Source organism: Balearica regulorum, chromosome 1 (genome assembly GCF_011004875.1).
Source record: "Balearica regulorum gibbericeps isolate bBalReg1 chromosome 1, bBalReg1.pri, whole genome shotgun sequence".
In the NCBI taxonomy this organism is placed as follows: domain Eukaryota; kingdom Metazoa; phylum Chordata; class Aves; order Gruiformes; family Gruidae; genus Balearica; species Balearica regulorum.
Window position 1 is genome coordinate 191,778,724 of NC_046184.1, and position 25,614 is coordinate 191,804,337.

The following is a 25,614-nucleotide window of genomic DNA, read 5'->3' on the forward strand; positions in this document are numbered from 1 at the left end:
ATGTGTTTACATATACATATCTACTTTAGAAATTCAAAGTTGTTAATCTTTTTATATCCTCATTGTTTCAGAGTGGTGAACCAGTATCAGGAGTTAGTACAAAATGAAGCTAAATGTCCTGTGAAAATATTTCATAATTCAGGTGGATCAGTCAATCTTAGTCATCTTTCTCCAGGGAAAGAAATGGAAGTAAGTTTATAGAGCTGTACATTTCTTTTATTTGCACTTGATTATTGAATTATTATAATAATTTTTGCTATCCACATGTGAAAGAAAAATAACCTCAAAATCTCATTCTGAATGATTTTTTTAAATGCTTGCTTGTCATAATCATTCGATGTGAGTATATTGGAAAAGTTAGAGGAAAGCAGTTTTGTTTTCACTGTTCAAATGTCGTGTCTTTTAGCCATGTCTTTACTTTTTTTTAGCTGTGTATAGTATAGTTAGCTCCAAGGTTTTGTTGTAGCATTTTCCCCTGTTCAGATGAACCTTTCACAGAGCAGTGTAGTAAAGTACAGCTACGTGTTTTATTTTTACAGGTCAGTAAATATAGAAGCAGATGTAGTAGCTGAACTTCTTTTCTTTTACCTTTAGAAATTATTAAAAGTATTTTCTCTTTACTTTGAAGAGGAAAACTTTAAAAAAAACCAACAACCAAACTCAACACCAAAAATTTCAAAGTGCGTATGTTTGCATGCACACATCCAGTAGAAATTTCTGCATTCCCAAATACGCATGCCTGTTGGCATTACCTTGTGTTTTACTTGCTGCTTCTGGCTTTCTTGGTCAGATTCAGTACTCTAGTGGTGAGCTGTATTTAGGCTCCAACTAGTAAATGACTTCTGTATCCCCTGGGCTATTTCCTTTGCTATATCTTCCCCTAAATACCTACTTTTAAAGTGAAGCAACGTTGCTCAGAAAGAGATTGTTCTTGGTGTGAGGCAGAACAGCATGCAGAGGCCAGCAGTTGCACAAAGGAATATGAATGTTTCTGTGTGTGTGTATACACACACACACACATATGCATGCACGTGTGTAGGTATGTGTGTATGTATATTAAAATCATAACTTCAGGTGGGAGAGTACTTTTGGAAGTCATCTTGTCTGGCTGTCAGGTAGAAATATATAGACTGTAACTGTTTCATTGTGTTTCCTTTTTGAGTCTTTTGATGGTGTCAGCTATTGGAATGATGGATTTAGGGTCTGTTGTGAGTGGCTGAGAACTACAGATTTGATTTCCTGAAGTTAATTTATGTTCAAACAACCTCTTAAGTAGGCTATAAGAACAAACAAAAAGGGAGCACCTTTCCTCTAAAAAGACTAGTGAAGATCTGATCCCACTGAAGTCAATGGGATTTTCCTGAAGGTATTTAAATTCCTACTCCCAGAATCAGGAAATCTCATCCTGTTCTGTAAATCCATATTGGCTGGAAACGGCAGATATATACAGATGGTGAATGAATGGAATTATGTAATTTTTCATGTAAGACCAAATTGTCTTTTTATTTAAAGTGTATCTGTTACTCGTGCATTTGTGAAATTACTAAGAAGGATTTCAGAAGTGCGGAGCAAAGTGAAACTCCTTAATCTTTTTTTATTTTTGCTTGGCTTAAATTTTACCAGCACTTTCAAGCTGCTGCTTGATGGTAAGCATTTTATCTAAAGAGAGTTGGTCATAGGTTATGTTTTTAAAACAAATAAATAAACGTCTGAAATGTTTAAGGGAGTTTTGTCATGGGTTTTAGAAGTATAATACAAATAAATTGAATTGTCTTTTCTGTCAAATATGTGGAAGCTGACATTATTGCTGTGGTAGTGTTAATTTCTCTTTCCTCCTAGCAGCCAGAAAGTATATCAGGCTCTGTTCAGTCTTCAGTATTGGGGAAAGGTGTAAAACACCGACCTCCTCCCATCAAATTACCTTCAAGTTCAGGAAGTAGCTCTTCAGGTAATTATTTGTTGACTCGGGCGTTTCCTTTTTATGTGTTGTTCTTATTGTAAAATGACACAATATCTCTTTAGTAAAGATTTAATTGAAAAAAAATCAGTATCTTATCTGTGAAAAGAGCATCCTTTTTTTGATTTCTGATTATATTGTTCACAAAACTGTGTCCTAACAAATATTCAAGTCAACATGTACCCACAGAACAATAATATATTTTAATGGTGCTTTTTCAGGTAATATTTTTAGTCCACAACAGTCAAGTGGTCATCTAAAATCCCCAACTCCTCCTCCTCCTTCTTCTAAGCCTCCTGGTCTTTCTCGGAAACAATCTATGGATCTTAATCAAGTTAGCATGCTCTCTCCAGCTGCCATGTCTCCTGCGAGTTCTTCACAAAGTGAGTCACGACCTAAATTCTCCATTAAATCTTAGGCTTTTGCATAAATGCTTCCTGAGATAAACTTCTTAACCTGTGGAATGATGAAACTTAAATGTACAGTGTACCCTAAATTGTATAAATTGTGCAGCTTTAGGCAGGTCTATTGTTCACTGTATGTACTTTATGTTTATTGTAACTGTGTTCGTTTTTTCTGTATATATGTATGCACCCTCTGTGTATACGTTTTAATACATTTTATGCAATTAGTATGCTCTCCTCATTTATGAAAGGCTGGTAGATGATGTGATGAGATAAAATTCCAAAGTGTAGATTTTTTTTTTCCCTCCAGTGTAAAAACAGTATGTTAGATCAGTTCGCCTTTACATAATTTAAGCATCTGTTTTTTAAATGTTATAGGAGCTGGTGCAGTTGTATCTCTATGTATGTATATAATCTGATCAGTTCCAAGGTGGTGATACAATAAACGATAAGATGATTTTTTAAAACACTCCTACACTGTTTTACAAATCATTGCTGATTGCAAGTGTGGTGGTGATGATGATGATGATAGCACCGTATTCTCAGGTGTTAAAATGTAAATTTCAATAAGTTATATCCTAGTTTAAGTATTTTCATTAACACTGACAGGAGGATCATTGTAATCGTGGCTATAAACATTTTTTAAACTATGTATGCGTCTTGAGACATTTCATGGACAGATCTGTACAAAGAGAAATCATAGCTGCAGTTTTTCATTTTTAATGAATAATTGTATACTGCACATTCCAGTATCCTGCACAGTATTCTAATATGCTTTTTGCATTAAATAATTTAAAATCTGGATAGCTCAAAAGGTGTAACTTTTCTGCCTTCTTGTTTTGCACAAAATTAAAAAAGAAAACTTATAAAAGTTTTCTTCTAACATTTATTCTGTTTTTGTGTTAGGGCTACGAATTGTGTAAATCTGCTGCACACAGTTGTTACTTTAAGGCTCTGATCACGACAACTGGACATCCACACTTACTTCCTTTCTGTCTGCAGGACATGGAAGCTAAAAAAAACCAAAAAAACACCTCAAACTTTTGGGGGTTTTTGGTTTGTTTTTCTATTGATAAACTGTGCTTACTGCATCCACAACAAATATAGCTATACATGCTACATTTAAGCAGAAGGGATTACACAGTAACTTTTAAAGATGCAGTATTATCCTCTGGTTCTTAAATATTAAAAAAATATTTTTATTTGATCAAAATTTGGCAAATGGGAGTTTAGCTATCTGATGAAATTTGGATTAACACCACGATTATTAAAATAGTGTATGTTCTTTGTTGAATCTGTTGTTTTCCATGATGTTTTTAACATGATGCTATTGTGTAGGCAGTGCATATAGATTATATGTTTAACATTTTAGGACAAAAATATTAATTAGGTTAAAAATGGTCACTAAGAAATTCTTTTATTTTGATTTAAGTAATTCTGAATGGGGTTATGACTTAACGTACGATAAATTATGGAAGGGCTTAATGGAGGATACAAACCGGTGTATGGCTTAAGGAATTAAGCATGGAGAATGGGTTTTCTGTGCGATTACACTGCATCCTTAACAATGAGTGCGTGCTGCAACACTCGTGCCACGTAGAAATTAACACTTGCAGTCTAAAAAATGGCAAAATTGTCAGTGCTAAATAAGATTCCATTAACCTTATTATACAAAAAGGACTGGCCTTTTATAACAAACTAGCACTTTTTATTTTTCTCAATGAGCAGGGTCTGGAACTCCTAAACCATCTACTCCTACTCCAACCAACACCCCTTCATCGACCCCACACCCTCCTGATGCTCAGAGCTCAACTCCTATTACCCCTTCTGCCACCCCTACTCCCCAAGATTCAGGCTTCACCCCTCAGCCCACTTTGTTAACCCCATTTGCTCAGCAGCAAATGTCTCTGAGCCAGGCACTGCCTGTAATGACCATTCCTCTTTCCACCATGGTAACATCCATTACTACAGGAACAACCTCCACCCAGGTCATGGCAAACCCTGCAGGACTTAACTTCATCAATGTAGTGGGCTCTGTGTGGTAAGTTGTTTGTTACAATGGTTTCTTAATTTGCCCTGGGTGGGTTGGTTGGTGGGGTGGGGAGGGTGGGAGAGGTACAGGACTGCCCAGCATCTATTAGGGTAGGTATTCGTCAGGATCTGCAATACAAAAAGATTGCTTACTTTATAATTATAAAGTGAAGAGCCACTAGAAACTACTTGTATTTCTCAAATACAAGGCACCTACTATCAGAATATTGAAAAGGTCTATTAAGAAAATTGTGCTTTCAGCTTTTTGGGTGCATATAGCTGAATTTCATAAGGCTTAACCTCAACTTTCAGTGGTTTCTTTAAGTTTGAAAACTCTGTTAATCAGAGAAGAGGTGGAATATCATATGCAGACCGTTCTAAATGAAAAATGGAAAGAGATTTGATATTAAAGTGCCTACGAATGAAAGGTTGTATGTAAAATACAAGAAAACAACTCTGTTTTCTAACAATTTCAACATTGAGGTTAAACGTTCTTTGATCCTTAAAACTCATTTTGTGGTTTAAAAAAGCTAATAAATGCTACTGTAAAGAACAGATGGTATGGTAAAACGTGAACTGCTTTTTAGACTAAATGAAATTCTGTAATGAATATAAGATGGTGAGTGTAAGACGCATACTTGCACTGAAGCACATTATCAGACCCTTGAATTCCTCATCCAAGGTTTTCAGCAGTTGATCACTGATTAATTAGAGCTTTTTTATAGTGCAAAAAGAAAACACGAACCTATTCATTAACTTTTTGTTATAATTCAACCCTTTTGAAGACCTTTGATCTTTCAGTATTTCTAGAATAGAAGAACCACTTGTGGTTTATTTTCCATAGATTGTACCAAAGAAAAAAAAAAATTGTATATGCAGAGACTATGGATTTATGTATTTGTTATACCCTAGGCATAATGATTTTTTTAAGCTGCCTTGATGCTTCATCCATAATCCCATTTACAGCAAACAATTGATTTAGTTATCATGGATGGAGGGCAAACATTTAGTTACTCAGATTTGCTTGTACCACTTGGGTTTGATGTGTTGTCTTTCCTCTTCTACAGTGGAGCACAGACACTGATGAGTGGTTCAAACCCCATGTTGGGGTGCAACACTGGTGCCATAGCCCCTGCAGGTATAAATCTGAGTGGCATTTTACCACCAGGAGGTCTGGTACCAAGTGCGCTGCCCGCTGCAATGCAGTCTGCCTCTCAAGCAGGTTAGTGTGAATAAGTTGAAAAGCCACCCTTCAGATAAGGACAGTGTGAAGACATAGTGTGAGAATAATGGATGAAAGTGGTCGTTGTGTGAATAGATTGTGTATTTGATGGCTGGAGCTCAGCAACAACATATCAAAGCGTAGGCTATGGTTGTGATTGTTTGATTTTGAGGAGCTATTCTGGGGAAATGTACTCTAAACCTGGATTATTTGGTATGCTTAGTAGGAAGTTTGAGATAATCTCCAAATTCTAATGCAGTGATGATAATGATGACTGCCAGAAAAAAGGCATGACTAAATATAGAAAGAAGCATCACTTTTTAAACGTGTGGGGCATTTTATTCTATCATCGGTACTGCTTTATTCTAGTAGGACAACTAATTAGTTCCTTATTGCCTTCAAATATGACTCTCTAAATCTGTATGCCTCTATTCATTGAAACAGCATTTACATTTAGTTTATATTTTCTGAAAAAAATAATGAAGACCAAACACCCCCACCCTCCCCAATGTATAATAATGGAATCAGAAGTATGGAAGAGACTTCAGGCAATGCATCCCTTACACTGAGGCAGAGTCAAATCTGTCTAAACCATACTGAACCAATGCTTATCTAAACTGGCTTTAAATACCTTCTCTAAAGAAGATTCCAGTCTCCCTTGGTAGCTGTTTGGAGTGGTTCATTATCCATACAAAATGTTTCCTTCTAATTGCAGTGCATCTCCTTAATTGTGAATTAATTTTTTTTTCTCCTATTGCTTGCAGACATAAAAATAGTTGTTCACCCTTTCTCTTTACCTTCTAAGTATCAAACATGCTGTCATGTCCCACATTTGTCTTCTCTTTCTGATAGATCGTATTTTTCAAACCTTTCATAATCCTGTCACTCTCTTCTAGACTGTCCAATTTGCTTACATCCTTCTTAAAATGTGATAACCAAAACTGGACACAAGCCTGAGCTTGGCTGATTTACCACTGTGGAGCACAGCAGAATAAATGCATCTCATCTCTTTCACAACATTCCTGTTAACATTTCCCCAAATGAGGTCTGCCTATTTTTTATTTGTATTTTTCACAACAGCATTATATTAACATAAGAATGACTTTATTGGTTTAGGCCAAAAATCCGTCCAGTTTATATTCTGTCTCTGACAGTTGCTGTTAGAGACTACTTAGGAGAGAGTTTAAGATGAGGCAAAAGTGTGAAGTCAAACATCCCTTATATACAGCTGTACCGCTTCTGGTAATCTGCAGCTTCGAGACTTGCTCAGCTGAAGACTATCCATGTGGATCTTTGTGCTTAATATCCCATGGTACACTTCTAGTCTGTGGATTTATCTAATTGGGTTTTGAACCTATTTATATTTTTGGCATCTACAGCATCTTGTGACAGTGAGTTTTATAAATGTAAACTGTGTGAAGAGGTTCTCTTCTTTTGTGTGTTCTATAGTTTGTGATATGGATGATTTGGATATGTTTGTGACTTGCTGTAACTTCACGTGTCCTTTCTTGCTGTATAGACACAAAACTAGTTACAATTTTGTACTTGTTCATTTGTCTTTTTTTAATTGAATGTTACTGGTTTTTGGACCCTTTCTTCAAATGACTTAGGATCACTTTTAATTCTGATTCTGTCCTTTCAAGCACTATCAGCCTTTATCAGTATGGTGTCACAGATTTTTATCTGCTGTGCTGTCACCCACATAATGGTGGGAGTAGTGAGCTGAGCTAGGTCTGTGGCAGACCTCTGGGGGGTTCTGTTTGACAGCCACTCTGACTGGAGCATTTGTATCCGTTTTATACCCAACTCATAGCTTACTACATGTACATCTTCTATTAGCATAGCTTTGGAGATTACTATGTGGAATAATGCCAAAAGCTCTACAAGTCAGATACATCTTGCCAGAAGCCCTTGGGGGGAGGGCAGTTACTAAGACTTTGGGTGGGATTGTTTTCTGTTAATGATTGAGAAACTGAGAGCCTCTTACTTCACTGAGCCCTTGGACGTTTCTGGATTTACTGTACAAACAGTAAAACACTTTAAAGTCAGACGAAGAATCACCAAAGAATAAATGCTATGATATTCTCCATGTTCACCTTTTGTGTAAATGCATTAACAGGTTATAGGGTTTGGGGTACAATGTTTAGTAGCGATACAGTTTTCTTTCCCTTTAGTCAGCTCTCTTTGACTTTGAATCTGGATAACTATGAACTTATCAACATTATGGAAAACACAGCACTGTATTAAGTATAAAATTTAAACTTGCCAGTTTTCCAACTTCCAAATGTTTAGAAATTATCCCAGAGGAAAGGTGTATTAATTGCAATACACATATATAATTGAAGACTTCCTACTAATAAAAAGATGTTTTCTTTAACAGGCAGCCCCTTTGGTTTGAAAAATGCATCAAATCTTCGGCCCTTAAATCTTCTACAGGTAATTTATATACTTGGACACAATAATAATAATGATAATTTATTATATTTCTTTAGAGGTATGTTTAGTGTTGCTTACTGCATTGCCCCCCACAGATCTTTGAAGCCAGTTGATCAGACAAACCATTTACTGCAAATTTTAATTGCTTATTTTAAACACTTAGAACAAGAGAAAAAGCTACTTTCTTCCATAAAGATACCAGGTGGAAATTATATTCTTAGCTCACAACAAAGCACCTCATTCTCAGTAACAATCTAAAAATGCTGACATTTGAATTCAAGAGAGTAATCCTAAAATACAGTCTTCTATTTTCAGGATTTTCCTAAGCTTTTATTGCAAATCATTCTTTAAACTGAAGTTACGATTACTCTAAAAGTACAAAACAGTACAGTAAAATCACTTGTTACACATATAAGGCCTAAAAGCTGAGCTGAACGTGCACAGGTGGGTGCAGTAATAACTTTAAAGAGCTGCTGGTAATGGAGATAGGGAGTTTAGAAGGTCTGTAAATGTTTTCTTTCCACTGAGCATATACAAATGCAAATTAGCAAAAGTTGCTTATGTCAGAGCTCCATGGGAGTGTTTGTGGAACTGGGTGGAGTTCCTGGATCTTGAAGTCAGCTGCAAGTTACAGGTGCAGAATTGCAGCTTCAGTGTTTGACCACCATTGCACCATGCTTCAGAAACTTAACACCAGCAAAGCTACAGCTGATCTTTTATTCCTTCTTCCTCCCACTCCTGTACACACTCCAGAAACACGGAAAAGGGCAGGCACAGGAGGCAGTAATCCCAGCGTAGAGTTCTATAAAACTCAGTTCTTGTATTTGTGTGACTCCACATCGAAGTACATTCTTTCAGGCTATGCTGACACTCATACAAGCCAAGAATAATTTGGCTGAAATCAGTGCAGTTAAAGCTGGGGTAAGGGAGAGGAATGAAGACTGTTTAACTTCTTTTTGCATCAGACCTTGCAGCTTGTTGATTGGAAGCATCTATTGAAATTCAGTGGAATATTCTGAAAATGAAAAAATATACAGTGCTTTTGAAGACATTTCCAGTATCCATACAATCTCTACTATTTTAATATCTCACTATAATTTAATGCAGGTTTATTTTCTGAGGCTTTTTCACAAACAGCAATTGTAAACTGATTAAAAGATTTAAAAAAAACAAAACCAAAACCAAACCTCCATGTGTACATCATTATCAATGTCATGTTCATCCTAGGACAGTGGGAAACTCAGCAGTTTGATTGAATTATGCCTTTCGTTTTTAATCTTCAACAGCTTCCAGGTGATTCACTTATTTTTAACCCACTCCAGCAGCAGCAGCTGTCACAGTTTTTTCCACAGCAACAATCTCAGCAGCCTACAACCTGTAGCCCTCAGCAACAGGGAGGACAGGTGTGTGCTAACAGCCCTCAGTCTGGGGTGCATGGATGCAACAGTTTCTCCTATTCTCCCCATCTCCACAAGTAAATCATGAGCCTTTACACAACTGACCTGAAGCCGAGGGGGAGTAAAGTCTTCCTCTAAAGCCACCTCAAACTGCAAAGACTGCAGTGGCTTTGTTGCCATGGCTGGAGCTGGGTTATATTCCTTTATTGATAGCCTGTAGAGAGAGCTATAACAAAATAACTGGCTAAGCATTGTCTTACTCTAGCATGGAGAGAGCCAGCCCACTATGTAAGTGGTGTAAAGTCAGCTTAGTCTTGGCCTGTTTATCATCACTGGCAGGTATGTCAGATGAACAGAGGAGAAACACAGTCATTATTACCAGAGTAACTAAAACTTTCCCTGTGTGAGTTGGCTTACGATCCTCACTGCTGTAGATCAACAGAATTGTTCTCTTTGCACCAGAGTTGGTTTTAAAACTGGACTCTTAAGACACTTGCTCTACTGCTGCCTGTAATTAGTGTTAACAGCTTTAATCACTGAAGAAGTCTGAAGTCTTGATAAAGACCCATCTGTTCTCAAAATAACAAATTTTGAGTGGTTGGTTCTACCTGTGCCTAAAAATCTTACCAGCACCAGTGCAGCAATTTAGGAAAACGAGCTGCTCTGCTTTTGTGTTCTTTATCTTTTGTCTTCCTAGGTGTGCAAGACTTCTGTTCACCAAGTAGTCTTTGCTGGATACTCAGTTTGTCATAATAATTTTGCTTGTGCTGCTGTAGACTGTTCATAAATAAGATGCCTCTTTCAAATGTTTTCTGGTGTGTAGTCTCCTGTGTCACAGGCCTTGTTCTGGAATGTGGGACAGTTTAATGGGAGACTTTAAGATTTATTCTCAGAATCCAAATGTCAGTTACTAGTTGAATTACTAAAAAAACCCCAAACCTCACACAAGCTCGTACTTTTTTAGTTTTAGAATAAAACTCTAGGTTTTATTCTAGATGCTGAACTTTAAGGGCATTTACAAAAAGGCTGATGTAAGCCTAGTCCCTCTTGTGGCAGAAGGTTCTTCTGGAGGAAATCAATCTCTGCATTGGCTAATTTGCCCTGAGAAACTTCTCCCTTACCTCATGTTATAGAGGAAGACTAGGGTCATTAGCTAAAATGAGCTATTATGAGTACTAGAGTCCTTAGCTTTCACTAAGGACAAGAGTGTATGTGTTCACAATCCAAGTGCTTCATGGAAAAAAACCTCAGCCCAAAAATAACAACTGTGCTGCCAACAGAATATCTACATTCTCATCTCATACTTGGGGTTTTTCCTCAAGTGTTGGTTTTATGACATTGTAAGTCTTTCTTAGTCATCTTCATCTGGATGATGATGTCATCTTAACGTGCAGTCTTTTGGTCAAGTTTACCAAGATCTTAGTGGCATTATTTCATGTGGTTATTCTAAAGAAGCATTGCAGCTCCTGGAAATGCACCAGCTCAAAGCTTTTTTTTTTTTTTTTTTTTCCCCTCCTGACTGATAAGCCATGCAGTTTGCATGAATTGCATATATAATACTTTATTTCCCCACTTTATGAATCAATGCATAACTCAAGTTCTAGAAAAGGTCATAATTCAGTACCCTTTGACTTCAGGAGATACTAGATCAGACTTCACTAATATCATTTGAGTGGTTACTGTGAGAACTACTCTGTTCTGAAAATAAAATTTTAAAAGCTGGGTTTGTATTTTTTATGAAATGAAGGAGCGTGTGGCACAACTTGAACACGTGAATGTAAGTTTCAGACTTTTTGTATTTTGATTAAGACCTTTGCCTGTGGATGGTTTCAGGTGCCACCTGAAGACTTTGGGGTTGGGAGTGGGACAGGACACATCCTAAGATTACAACCATAACCTGTAATCTCTGCTGACTGCAGGGAGGTTGACAGCTACATGGGACTTTTGCTGGGTAACAGGCATAACACTGTTTCTGCCAAAACAGATGTTTGGGGACATTCAACATCTGTTCATTCCACTTTAATAGTGACTATGTTATAGCCTGTATCTATATGCACTGGAAAATGTAGAATTAAATGTTTTTAAATGGCACTTCAAAAGTTTGCCTTTACACTGGCTTTATTGACTTATTCTTTGATACCAAAGTTTGGTAATAAGTATCAAGCTTTTCATTTTTGCTAGGGGTCTGACCAAGGTCCATCCAATCAAGATCAGGCTGCTGTAATTAACCTGACTGGAGTAGGGAATTTTATGCAACCTCAAGCCACAGGTATGTCCTTGCCGACCCTCCTTTTGTAGTTAAGTGTGTATCTTGGTAAATTCACACTGAAATGAAGTTTGGTCTTACACTAGATCAGAACAATCTACTCTTTATTGTCAGCACATGGATTATACAAGAAATAGTGAACTTTCAAAGATGCACTTCTCTGCTTTGTTTGGCAGTTAAGTGTAACAAATGGATGATATCACATAAGTCATGCTTGGTACAAAAAGGAAATTCCATGCCAGACTTCATTGAGGAATGTTTCTTTAACTCTCAGTACGAAACTCTTTGTGTCTCCACAAGCACTTCATGATCTAATTATGTTCTAACAGAGTATGTATATCATGTATACTTTATTCTGCACCATTTCCAATTTGACTCTAAAACTAATTCTGTTGATCCCCCTTTTCTGTTATGCTCTCTCCCTATGTCTTCCTTCCCCAAACCTGACAAACTCAACCTGACCTCTTTGACCTGCCTGCTTTCCCCTTCTCCTTCCTTAGTGTGGTCTCAGCTTGGCTCTGCCGTGAACAGACCTGGGCAAAGCCTTCCTCAGCAGAGACTCCAGCTCTCTTCTGCCTTACAACAGCAACAACAAGCCTTGCAGCAGCAGCAGCAACAGATACAAGTAATCCAGCAACTTCACCCTGACTGTGTTTAAAAAAAAAATAAAAAATTAAAATACAATTCTCAGCTCCAAAACCAAAAATCTTGTCCCTTTTGACTTTTTTTTTTTTTTTAAACTAATGTCTGTATGGTCTCGCAAGTGAAAAAAACCATGAATTTTGGCAAACTGTATCATGAAAGATTAGAAATCTGTGGTTCTCTCAGCTTGGAGCACTGAATTTATTTTTATTCATTTAAGCCATCCACCTTCCTGATTTGCTAACATTCAAGGAGTGCTTGTGGCACATACATATCTAAATAAGCTCTGCAGGTGCTAAGAGATTTCAAAATAGCATGAACATAAGTACCTGCAAGTTCAAATGTAGCACTGCTAGTCAGTACATGGAAGCTCTGGCAAAGCATTCCTTTAGCATTCTGTCGTTCAGATGCTTTATGAAAGTATTTTAGTATTTTTTTTAAGCAGTCTCCCTTTTGTGATACATACAGAAACTATGTACAATGCATACACTGAAAGGGTGTTCTGTTAAAAATGTACGATGAAACCTAAACATTCACTGAAGTTGCTGAGTTACTGCAGTTACTGCAACAGAGAGAGGGCAAAGCAACAAAGCTGTCTGAGTGCAGGTGTAAAATGTCAGATACGCCCTCAGCAGGCTTCTGTGCCACTGGTGCTGCTTGACTGTCCTCACTGCCCGAGTCCATGGTGTAGTCCTGTTGTCAGCCTGGTGCTTCCTCATTTTTTTTTTTCCTTTTTATTTCCACACCCCCTTCCTCTCATTCTTCCTGATGTGAAGCATTGCTTTATAGTCAAGGCTAACAAGCTTTTTCTCCCCCTTCTCCTCTACGGCAGCAGTTGCGATTCTTGCAGCATCAAATGGCTATGGCGGCAGCAGCAGTGCAAGCAGCTCACCTGCATCATCAACAGCATTCAGGCAGCCACTCAAAAAGTAAAAGGAAAAGAGGCACGCCAGCCCCTCCACAATCCTGAGACTTGCTTCCTTCCCTCCCTTAAATAAACTGATTCAGAGGGGTTTTTTTTTTTTTCAGATTAAAAAGGAGAAAGCTTAAAAACAAATTGGTGTTTTATATTACTGATGGGAAAATGAACTTTTGATGTTACACTGAAATAAATGAACTGGTTTTGGAAGCCAATTCTACAGAACTTGGAGATTTTATCTATAAAGCAGCTAGGGTCTGGTTTCCTTAAGTCACTTAATTTTTTAACAGAATGTTTTATCTCGTATTTTTTACCACTCAGCAGCACTGTACATAGTATAAGGGTGAAAAACATTTTAGAAAAAATGAACTTTGTAAATGTAGTATTGGTATTTGTTTATTTAGTATAAAAGGTTTGTGAACACTGTAACAAATACAATTTTTACAAATCCATTTTGAAAAGATCTCCCGTTTTGTTCACTTGGGTTTTATACTTTTTATTACTTTGTCTATCAGCTTCTTTATTTCTTTGTGTCTTGTAATTGCTCTGGTGATGCAGTCCTGAAGTTTGGCTCCTGTGAGAGGACTTCCACCTAAAAATTAAAGGGAACAATTTGATTTTGTACTTACACTTCAGTTAAGCATCTGTATTTGTGTTTCCAAATGAGAGTATTAAGTAATGCAGTAATTCTCATAACCAACAACTTTCACATGGGGAGCATACAGCTTCCCCAGCTCCAGTCTCAGGCAAAGAAAACAGGAACAAACTGGAGGTCTAACAGGAGACGTGTTCAAAATCTGTCCTTTGCTGTACGTAGGTCAAGCTGTGGCTTCTTTTTGAACTTAGAATAGACTATTTCAGCTGGAAGGGACCTACAACCATCATGGGGACCTTCAACTTCAGTCATGCCACCTTTTTCAAAATGAATTTCAAGAGTAAGTCACTCAGTAAGTACTCAAGCAGACAGTCTGTTACCATAAAGCACTCACATTTTACACAGAAAAGCAGGTATATAACATCTAGGTCAAGAAAGGATTATTGCCGCCATGGGTTCCTGCATAATAAACTTAAAAGTACCTGGTTTATGGACAGAACATAGTCTGTCTTCATCATCAGTTACGATAGTTACTGTTCCAGTTGCTAAGTCTTCTTCTTCAGCAGTTGGGTCAACAATGAGTAATGTGCTTGTGAAAGAAAAACATAGGCAGACACTTTAGTAGATGTTGCTCCATTAATATTACTGCAAAGTACACAGAACATTAATTTTTTACTGTAATCCTACAAAATACTTGTAGGTGGATGTAGTGGTCAGGCTTAGCTGTTTTCTTACTAAAATGTACCTATTTAAAAAGAAAAAAATAAGTGGGAGATTCCAGATATTCAAGGGTATATGCCTGTTAAAATAGTAGCTGTTAAAAATACAATTATGCCTCAGTTTCATAGATTTGTGACACCCAGGTATTGCAAGAAAATGCCATTAAACTGCCACTTGCAATACACAGTCACTTTCAACAAGTTACACAAAGAAAATGGTGTTGGTTTTAGGTGTAGGGTGCATTAATCTCTACGAGACCTTAAGGCAAAACTCATTTCCAATGGCAAAGTCAGCAGAGTAGTTCTAAGACAGCTCTAACTTCACTCAGACTGGTGGGAATAGTTAAAAACCTGGGAATAGGTAAAAAATGGATTTACTGCGTTCCTTAAGGCAGCCAAAATAAGCTGTTGTATATCACCTGTTGCAGATCATTAAAAGAGATATTAAATATTTTTGGGTTTGAACCATCTATTAAGTTAAAAATAGAGCAAACTAGTGGAAAAAGAAAAAAAGAGCAGCTTTGCCCAACTAGAAAAACTTGAACTTAAAAAAAAGTTGAACAACCACCATTCAGCCTTAGTTTCTTTAAAAAATAATAAAAATTCACTACAAGTAATTGTAAACATTTGGCTGAAGTGCAGATATCACGACAGGAAAGAGTTCAGCTGAAATTTTCCTGAAGCCTCAGTTTACACTGTTAAAGTAAAATTTAGTATTGATGTCTCACTGTAGCAGCTGGAGCACACCTATGCTAAGTGATGTTTACGACAAGTTTTGGGGGAAGTCAGTAGCGAGGCTACAGTAGCTGATCACACAAAATAGATGGAAGGCTAACAGAATTTTTCAATTTGTACTCCTATGCCATGCATAATTAAAAAAAGATCTTCTGGGTAATTTAAACCTTCATGAATAGTTTCAGATTGCCAGTTCAGAGCAATAGCGTATTGAAAACATCAGTCCCTAGCTACACTACTCAACAATACAGTTTTATTAATTCTACCCACACGCACTATGCAGCATCGGCCCTTTGCGTGACACGGGAATCAGCAAACCGGGAGAGTTCAGTGCGTCAGCCTTACTTGATACACAGGTTGACTCCACAGGAGCCAGCTGCGGAGCTGCGCAGCGCTCTGCACCAGCTTTCCTCGCCCAGGGCCACACTAACCAGCAACCCAGAAGTTTTATTTATTCAAGGAGGGCTTTTGCACAGAAGAAAACTGTCTCTGGAAGCCAGAGTATGTAAAGCATATTATTTAGAGGGCTGTGTCAACAGCTGTAGAAAAACTAATAAACCACAATGAAAAAAAAAAAAACAAAAAAAACACACAACACAGGCACACACAGGCACACACCCCCCTCGACACAGTTTTTGGAGGCAAAGGGAGACTTAAGTAACTTGTTTGATGCAACAGTTGGTTTCAGTGAAGGGAAATAAGCCCAACAGACTGTCACTGAAAGCTTCCCTTTCCAAAGGGACCTTTTCTGTGTATTGGCAAGGATGTGTGACTTGCATGCAAATCCTACTGACAACTGTCTGTCCAAACTCTCAAGTCTACATCAAACTTCAGACCCACAAGAACTGGCATTAAAGCAATTAACAGAAGCACTCTCGAGTACTGATAACTTTCTGCTTTGACTCATTTTGGTAATCACTTGGTCAACATTTGAGTTTAGCACTCCCCCTACTCCATCTCGTATTTTAATGAGAGGGTCTATTAGTCATTTTCTGTGAACACAGATGAACGTGCCATAAAGCCCTGACCTCTCCAAATATACCTAAATCTCAAATAAGATCTGTAGTACAGTGAGTGTCGTCTTATTTGTCATTTTCTACTTTCAAATGGATACCACCATAAATAACTGCATTTCTTACAAACAGCAGCAGAACACGCACTGAACATACTTGGACTAATGAAGAGCTAATAAACAATTTCACATGAGGAGTCAAGTTATCAGATGCAATTATTTTGAACTCTCATAATCAGACTCTTTACCTACACTAACAATGACTTAAGAGTGCTGTTCATACTTCATCTTGGGTAATTATGTTTTCAGTTATCCACAGGTTTGGTTGTTCTAACTGGACCTTTACTTCTTACTTCCTTTATTGACTAAATCCTTGGTAGAAGCTGTTAAAAAACTACCATCTTTTTTATCAGTCATTTACTAAGCTTCTGAAAGATTAATTGGTGACATTCTTTCATCTCAAAGATACTGCAAAAACATAGAATAATACCTATTCCCCTAATTTAAGTATATCTTTTAGGTTGGAACCAGTTCTGCTTTAAGTCACAGGAAGAAGTTGGACAGAGTTCCTTTTGTTGTGCATGCTCGTTCGTGTCACAGAACTACGGATCAGTCCAACAAGAGAGGCCTCGGATTTTAGAGCAAGTGAAACAGCACTGCCTCAGACTGCACACTCTTCACTGGCAGAAGTGCAGAAACGTCACTGGTAGCATCCTGTTTTTCACCATTTCTTTCAAACATACAGTTGTTTTCTTAAGTACAAAACAGTTACGAACTTACTCATCAAATATAGCAAACGATGTGGCAACTGGATGCTTTCTGATAATCAAAGGATTCTTCTGTTTTAAATTAACTTCTGATAAACCAGTTTCTTCATTGATAATAACTGATGGCAATTGTACTGAAGAGATGAAAAAATGACAATGGTATGATATTAAACATTGCTGGGTTTAGTAGGCCTAGATATGTCCAAGACTACTGAAATATTTAAGCTGTTCTTTTACCACATTGGTACGCCACTGAAAACAGATCAGAATAGAGTTTTGGCTACATTACTGGTGTTCTGCATACAAAAAACCCCTTGAATTTGAAATATTTAGCTTAGAACTACCCGGTCAAGGAAGTATTTGATTTTTCTCCTCAAGGAAACATTCTTTCTTACACAGAAGCATTTTCTGCTTCCAAAATCCCATACAACTACAATATCTTTAGAGTAATATTTAACAAAATGTATTTTTTCCCCAAAAAAGCCTACTGGACATATGAAAAACAGGAATATAGTCTCATCTCATGAATTGTACATATCCATAGAAACAGTGCAATCTGATCATCAGGTAGCTCTTGCTCTGACAACCCATACCATGTTGGAGACAGGGAAATCATGAGCAAAGTAGCTACGCGAATTCAAAGAATGACAATCAGAAAAGGAGGCCTGGCTGTAAGCTGCTCTTTATACTGCCTCACACTTGCATTTATAACCCACATACTTGGGAATAATCAATCCACACATACAGTGTTTTCCAACTCTAATGCATAAGCTAGGAATATTCTGTTGTGACAAGTAAGCAAAGCCCCCAACCCAACCATTTAATCTGCCTACACAGAATACATTAACATGGGAAGAGCCTGATTTAGACATTAAAGTTGTTTATGACCACTGCTAAAAGATTCAGATCTGACGCAGAAGAACGCATGGCAGAACACCATTAGTCTTACAAGAGAGCAGTAATACCTATACAAAAAGATCCTACTGCGCAAGTGTTAACGCATCTATGGCATCCATGCCATCATTTCCACTTTATATTTGTGTTTTAGTAATTTAGCATACAAATGACAGGGGAAAAAAGCAGTCTTAAGGAATTGTGAACTAGTTACCTATTCATCAGGATTCCAAACTAACGTATTTCTCCAAGCAATGCTAATCAGAGTGTGTCTCTTGCTCTAGAGAAGACTTACCATTTTTTAATGCTGCTAACAAAGCAAAGGCACTGGCATCCAAAATGTTTCCGTCATAGTCCAGACATATGATATCACAGTACAACACCCACGCAAGCTATCAAAAAAGGTTTGCGCATGTGAGATATTACAGCAGCTAAGCAAATGGTGCAATATCTAAGAAAATGCTGAGCACATGAACAAAGATACTTATTTCTATCATACGATTAGATGATAAACTTCAGATGTAAACCAAACTATGAAGACTAAAAAGCAAAAAACAACAACAAAACAACCTATAACCCCAAATTTAACGTCTCAACACTGTCACCTTGTTAGTATGTCCATCTTCATTTTGAGATACAACTTACCTTGCCATTTGCAATACACAGGTCTTCTTTCGCTATCATCTGTGAACTAAAATAAAACAAGAGAGTAAACTAGGAAACAAGAAAATTGTCTTGCAGAGTTGTTTGTGTTTTAAATGCATTAAGATGATTCTTACTTTTCAATCATATCTGCAATGAATTGGCTTGCTGCTTGAGCCTCTTCACCAGGTGGTCCAGAGCGAAACCTCATTGAACAGAGGGATGGCAGTTCCACATTTGGAACTAGGTAGCAAGAATCATTCTTTAGTCATAAACTAATGAAAGCAGGCAATGGGATATCAAAACCAGAAATAAGCCAAAACCCACTCTTAAGACCATTTTATGTACTTCAAATGAAAAGCAAGACCAAGAATTTTTCAATCAAGCCTTCCTATTTCTCCCCTCAAAAATAAAGTTATGAATGAGTTTGTATTTAAGAACTTGTAGTACTCTGTACTCAGAAATGCTGTATTCCATGGAGAAGCACGTACTCCTAACTACCATTTTCTGTTTGTAATCCTGCTATGAATATCATGACCCCACACAAACTCTTCTTTAAGTGTTAAGCGTTCTTAAGTACATCAAGAAACAACAGCATTTTCATCCCACTGCCTGACTTTACCAGTATGCTATCTGTTTTTCATCAACATTAAAACCTGATGCTTTAGACTTGAAGCAAAAACATTTGTGGGGAAAAAAAAAAAAAGCATAATCAAGTTCACTAAAAACATACTTTGGAGATGCCTTATAAAAAAGAGGATTTAGTCTAAGCTCTCAGTTCCACGGAATTATTTTATTTCAAAAGAAACTCCATAGTTTCACAGCAGTAAGGATGTATCCTTGGGACTTCTACAGTTGTCCGAAAAATAACAGGGTTTATTTCACTGTTTTTAGGAGTTACATTTTTTGCCTACTGGGATTTCAAGACAAAAGTTAATGTGCCTTTGCACCACCTTGCATGCCACAATCTTTTGTAGGCAAACTACCTTCCCCCTCTTACCATACATACTTCCTCCTTCTCCAGGTTTGTTTTCAGCCTGACCTGGAATCAGCAATAAGAAGGTAGCTTTGCATGGAAAACTCATAAGCAGAGCAGGGGGAATTCTGAAATTTCTCAAGTACCATTGCCTATATGTCAATTGGGAAACTGATTTTAAGGAAAGTAATACAATTTTACCCAAATTCCTTCTTTTAAGAAGTCTTCACAACATACTAAATCTGTCCCATCATTACAGCCTTTTAGCTGAAGCAATAAAAGATCTGAGTAAGACCCATACTGAAAAGCTTACCAATATATCCCTTATTAGCAGAATCTACTGCGGGCGCAGCAAGTTCCTGGAGAAAAAAAATACAAAAATTAAGAGCTGAATTTTGTACAAAAAAATTTTCCAGCTGTTCTATATAAGAATGGTCATTTTCTTCCCAGTTATCATTACAGTGACATCTACAAAAGCCATCCTGAATCAGTCTCTGTCTGTATTTTTCCTGTGGGAAAACTCAATACAGGAATGTGAAGTGATTTGTCTCATAGTTCATGGCAGGCCAGCAGTAAAGTTGAGGCTCCAATGCACTTACTAGTCCAGTCAACTAATTACCAATGCACTTACTGATCAATAGTCAGTAACTCTTCAATTACATAGCTTTTATCCAGAAATAACAAAGACTTTATTTTTTTATATATCTTTCCCAATACACACCACAAAAATACATGTTCTCAGATTATACAGGTAGGATTAGACAAATTATATATTAACTTCCATGTCTGAAAGTAACTAAGGTGAAAGACTCTGTGTCTGACTGGCATATTACTGTAACTCTGCAGGAGATTAATTCCAAACACAAATGCACAAGTTCAGCTAACGGCTAAGTTAAAACAAAAACCAACCATACCGCTTTAATTCCACAAATCACCGTAGTATTTCCCAACTTCACCAGGGCAGAACCATCTGCGGTTGTAATTGAACCTGAAGAGAGAAAGTGCTGTTCAATAAAATCTACTTTTCCACTCAAAGGGTTTACTTTCCATCGTTTTACACTAAATACAGGCTAAGCAAAGTCTCGATGAATCCAGGGTGGGAACAATCAGACAGAATCACACAGAATGGTCGAGGCTGGAAGGGACCGCTGGAGGTTAAGTCATCTGGTCCAACCCTCCTGCTCAAGCAAGGCCACCTAGAGCTAGTTTCCCAGGATATATCCAGATGGCTTTTGAATACCTCCAAGGATGGAGACGCCACAATGTCTCTGGGCAACGTGTTTCAGTGCTCGGTCACCCTCACAGTAAAGAAAGCGTTTCGTCATGTTCAGAGGCAGCCTCCTGTGTTTCAATTTGTGCCCATTGCCTCATGTCCTGCCACCAGGCACCACTGAGAAGAGTCTGGGTATGTCTTGTTGAGATATTTATATACATTGATAAGATCCCCCCGAGCCTCCTCTTCTCCAGGCTGAACAGTCCCAGCTCTCTCAGCCTTTCCTCACAGGAGAGATGCTCCACTCCCTTCATCATCTTTGTGGTCCTTCATTGAACTCGCTTCAGTATGTCCATGTCTCTCTTATACTGGGGAGCCCAGAACTGGACACAGTGCTCCAGGTGTGGCCTCACCAGTGTCAAATAGAAGGGAAGAATCACCTCCCTCAGCCTGCTGGCAATACTTTGTCTAACGCAGCTGAGTATAACATTGACCTTCTTTGCAGCAGGGGCACATTGCTGGTTCATGTTCAACTTGGTGTCCACCAGGACTCCCAGGTCCTTTTCTATCTAGCTGCTTTCCAGCTGGGTGGCCCCCAGCATATACTGGTGTCTGGTGGTGTTCCTCCCCTGGTGCAAGACTTTGTGCTTCTCCTTGTGGAATTTCATGAGGCTCCTGTCAGCCCATGTTGAGGCCCCTCTGGATGGCAGCACAACCCACTAGCATATCAGCCCCTCCTCCCAGTTTGGTGTCATCTGCAAACTTGCTGAGGGTACACCTTGCCCCACCATTCAGATCATTAATGAAAATGTTGAGCACGACTGGACCCAATATTGATCCCTGACGTAATTTTTAAACCAGAAATCATAGCCCATCCTCCGGCTGCCTTACAGCAAGACCTAATGGAAGGCAGTGTTGTACAGCAGAAGAGACCTGCAGTGTCAAGTTTGAGCAATAATCAGCCACTATTCCACACTGGTGTTTTACTTTTAGAAATTACAAGGTGTAAGAAAGGCAGGTAAGGTGCTGCTGCTCGCTGCATAAGAGGTATTTTGCCTCTGCTTGAGACAGTTGCTCATCAAGCTTAGAACAAAGCAGAAGCCAGGAGTCACTGACTCTTTCAAGATGCTATGGCATCAATTTTGCACTGGTCGGTATGTGTCTAGACACTGCCTTCAGCAGACTGCCAGGAGCAGAACCATATAATAATGCTCAAATATATTACTGTACCATGAATTTTCTTTAATGCTTATTGAAACTATAAATAGAAATCCTTCCTCTTTCTTGTTTCAAAATGGAATCACCAAGAAAACTGATTAGCAAGTAATTAGTCACTAATCTGAGATTAATAATACCTCCCCCCATTATTATTATTCCAAATAAGTACTTGCCTATGTTGACAGTAGTTGCCCGGAATTCACCTAACTCCCTTCCATCAGGTCGACAGTTCTCTTTCTAAACAGAAATTAGAAAGTTCAAGTTAGAAACATATTTTAGTAAATAACACACCAATATTTATGCTATATGAGATCATAGTTTTCTCTTCGTTTTAGTGGAAATATGCAGTTACAAAAATGCTATGGAAAACTCTATCACATTCTGACCAGCTGAATAAACAGTTTGTGATTGTAAGTGCACAATTATTTATTATAATTTATTTAGAAAATAAGTGTAATAGATTGATTATCTCAAGAGAAAGTACTACAGGCTAGATTCAGAGTATCACCCAAGGATGAATACTCACTGATACCTTAAAATGAGAGTTTCTACCTGTCTGCATTGTTTAGATTTTGTAGGCAAAAACCCCACCCCCACCTAGTGGAGCTCTTAAAATTAATGTCAGAGTGAACTAAAGGGGAAAAAAAACCCAAAATCCCCACAAAAAAACCCCAACATTCAAATATTGTCAGTCAGAAGCTGTACCATACGTGAACCTTAAGTTAGAAATTGCACCAATTGATCATCATGTTAGATCTGAATTATTATGCATCACAATTTCAAGCTTCTCAAAAGCAAAGACCTTTGGCTCAATTATGAGAACCAAAACTGACTGCAAAAATACTGGACCCATTTCTAAGACAATACTACCTTAGTAATGGATAGACTAATTCAATATACCAAAAAGTCACACCTTCACAGTTACGGTAAGCATAGTTAGCAGCGATATTCTCTATTATTTAATTTTAGTAGCATCTAAAAGCCTGGTCTGACATAATTTTGTACTAGACACAAACCTGCATCTCCACTTTGGTCAAAGGTGGAAGCACCTTGGTTCCAAGGCCAACAGAAGCGTTTACCCATCACATTGAACAGGGACATAACCTGCTGCAGCCAATGCTACAGACAGATGGAAAAACACGTTCTGAAGTGTATGACCATTTTTCCCCTGCTCAGGGAGTTTTTTTGTTTTTCCCTTATAGTTTCAGGTTTCCATACAGACAAATTAGAAAAGCAGAAGCAAGCAAGAAAATATTGATTACAAGCAATTTATACATGCATATCATGTTTTACTCACCAAAAATCTTCTGTAATATTCCAAGGGTTCCACCGTTCTAAAACAAATAGAAAGAGAAGTTCACATGCAAGCTCCCAAGTACGTAAGAGATAGAAAAAAAAGATAAGCAAGCATGAACCTGCAACAACAAATCATTTGACAATCAAGATGATCGGTAAAGCTAAGAAAAAGATGTTTTCCTACATTCACTTCCAAAATGCTTCTTCCTTACAAGGAACCTGCCTGCACATACATCTAATAAAAAACTATTAGCTTTCACCTCAATAACCTTGACTATTAGTTTTAATTCAAAAGGAGCGTTTATTGAGACAAGGCTGTAGAATGTTTCTGAAGAAATGCAGAAAGGGTAATTTTATTACAGTGTCTGAATTATTTGTTAGTTCAAGGACTGCGTTCAGATGTACAAAATGATTTAAAACAATTTTACAGTCTTGAAATGTTACAAGTTTTCTTAGATTCTTTAAGAAAATGTAAAATTAAGAAATATGATTCATGCAGTGCTTCAGTTGAGAAATAATTAATGCTTATTATTAATTATATACTACTAACAGAATTTGTGTATTAGTCTTTTAAGCACAGAACATAAATTAAAAAAATACTCATAAAAGCATCATTAATATTTGAACAAAGCCTTCTCAGTTTTGTTAAAATAAGCATTTCTGGGGAAAAAAAGGATAAATGGAAAAGGCAAGTTTTCCAAATGCAAACTAACATGTAGATGTATCACAACTCACGAATGGCAAATATGAACCCTGTTGGTTCCCCATATGTTGGTCCTGTACTACTGGTTTTTGACCCCAACAAATGGCCTGTTCTCTTTTAAATCACGTAAAAGAGCTTGCTAAACCTTGTTTCACATGTTTACGCTGTAAATCTGGAAGAAGCAAGGACATTGGAACAGGTTTCCCAGAGAAGCTGTGGATGCCCCATCAGTGGAAGTGTTCAAAGTCAGGCTGGATGGCGCTTTGAGCACCCTGATCGAGCAAAAGGTGTCCCTGCCCACGGCAGGAGGGCTGGAACTAAGTGATCTTTGAAGGTCCCTTCCAACCCAAACCATCCTACGATTCTAAAAGAGGCAGAAATTCCCGACTGTTCTAAGCTCCATGTAATGCTTCACTAAACTAGTTCACCCTGTACCTCTTCCCTCGACAGAGAAGGCTGCCTCCTCCACTTCTAATGCCCAGGAACCACGGGACAGTTCAGGCTGGCAAGGCCTCTGGAGGGTGCTGGGTCCAACCCCTCACCCAAACCAGGTCCACACAGAGCAGATATATTGCTCAGGGCCTTGTCCAACTGCACTGTCTCCTCGGACGGAGATGCAACAGCCTCCCTGCTTGACCACCTTCCCTATAACCTTCCCCCCTCCCCCCCCCCATTCAGAATCATGTTTCAACCTGTATCCAAGGTCCACCTCTTCTGTCTTTTCCACACCTCACTCTATTAGGTGGCTCAAAGCCCTAGAGACCTCTGCACTTAGCCATGCCTTTTTAAGGCTGAACAAACCCAGCACCCTGGCAGCTCCCCGCTGGACGTGCCTTCGCCTGCCCACAGCTTTCCTGCGCCGGCACCCTCGGTGCCCAGCGCCATGGCCGTGAGGTGCCCTGCGCTGGGTGTCCAGCGGGCAGCTCCACGGGGAGTTCCCGACACCCACACGCGATCCAGCGCCGCCGGGGCTCTCTTGCGCCGGTAACGCGGGGTTACCGCAGCCAGCGCCGGCGCCTACCGCAAACCAGGCGCTGGAATGGGCGGCTGCCGGCTCTGCCGTGCAGATTACACAGCAGCGGGAAACAGCATCGTAAAGAAAATGGTAACAGTTAAAGAGAATCAACCGGGCCCTCTCCCCTGCAGGCGCACGCTGCTGGGGGCGGCGCAGGGCCACGGCGGTAACGGGGTAAAGGCCCCAACGGGCCCCGCGGAGGCGCTGCCTCGGCCCTCAAGAGCGGGCAGAGGGGCGTCCGCCCACCACCGCGAACGAGGAACGGGCGGGACACCCCAGCGCCGCGCAAACGGGGCGCAACGGCCACCAGACCCATCACTTACTTGAAAGCCGTCGCCATGGCGGCGCCGCTGCCCTCCCGGATGTGCTGCCGCCTTGTGACCCGGCCGGCCGGAAGCCTTTGCTGACAGCCTGGCGGCGGTGGCTACAGCGGCGGCAATAGAGGCGGCGGCGCTGGCGGGTCCCTGCCGCCGGGGGGCGCGGGCGGCTTCCAACGCCACTCGCCGGGGGAGCGGCCCCTCTTGGCGGCGGGCGGTGACAGTCGCTTCCGCGTCG

The 25,614-nt window shown here is 39.0% G+C and overlaps 2 protein-coding genes across 14 annotated transcripts in view; one reads left to right on the top strand and one right to left on the bottom strand.

Annotated features, from left to right (window-relative positions):
* SUPT20H (SPT20 homolog, SAGA complex component) overlaps positions 1 to 13,735 on the top strand; it is a 34,185-nt gene extending 20,450 nt beyond the window's left edge. For 3 of the 13 annotated variants that reach the window (XM_075741982.1, XM_075741984.1, XM_075741985.1), the window contains exons 16-23: positions 72 to 189; positions 1,840 to 1,948; positions 2,179 to 2,340; positions 4,090 to 4,402; positions 5,460 to 5,614; positions 7,995 to 8,050; positions 11,629 to 11,716; positions 12,214 to 13,735. In XM_075741982.1, coding sequence (XP_075598097.1) covers positions 72 to 189; positions 1,840 to 1,948; positions 2,179 to 2,340; positions 4,090 to 4,402; positions 5,460 to 5,614; positions 7,995 to 8,050; positions 11,629 to 11,716; positions 12,214 to 12,371 — 1,159 coding nt within the window. In that variant the 3' untranslated portion in view covers positions 12,372 to 13,735. Of the gene's footprint in view, positions 1 to 71; positions 190 to 1,839; positions 1,949 to 2,178; positions 2,341 to 4,089; positions 4,403 to 5,459; positions 5,615 to 6,510; positions 6,660 to 7,994; positions 8,051 to 9,336; positions 10,417 to 11,628; positions 11,717 to 12,213 lie in introns of those variants that run through there. The other 10 variants (XR_012833351.1, XM_075741993.1, XM_075741987.1 and 7 more) reach the window with 10 other exon arrangements.
* On the bottom strand, positions 13,653 to 25,535 carry EXOSC8 (exosome component 8). The gene is made up of 11 exons (XM_075741995.1): positions 25,383 to 25,535; positions 23,343 to 23,379; positions 22,219 to 22,282; positions 20,529 to 20,602; positions 19,928 to 19,973; positions 18,776 to 18,881; positions 18,642 to 18,687; positions 18,292 to 18,388; positions 17,116 to 17,236; positions 14,352 to 14,458; positions 13,653 to 13,866 (listed from the first exon to the last, which is right to left on the bottom strand). Exons 1-11 carry the CDS (start codon positions 25,397 to 25,399, stop codon positions 13,751 to 13,753), a joined length of 831 nt encoding a protein of 276 aa, XP_075598110.1. The 5' UTR covers positions 25,400 to 25,535; the 3' UTR covers positions 13,653 to 13,750.
* Positions 25,536 to 25,614: the final 79 nt, after the last annotated feature.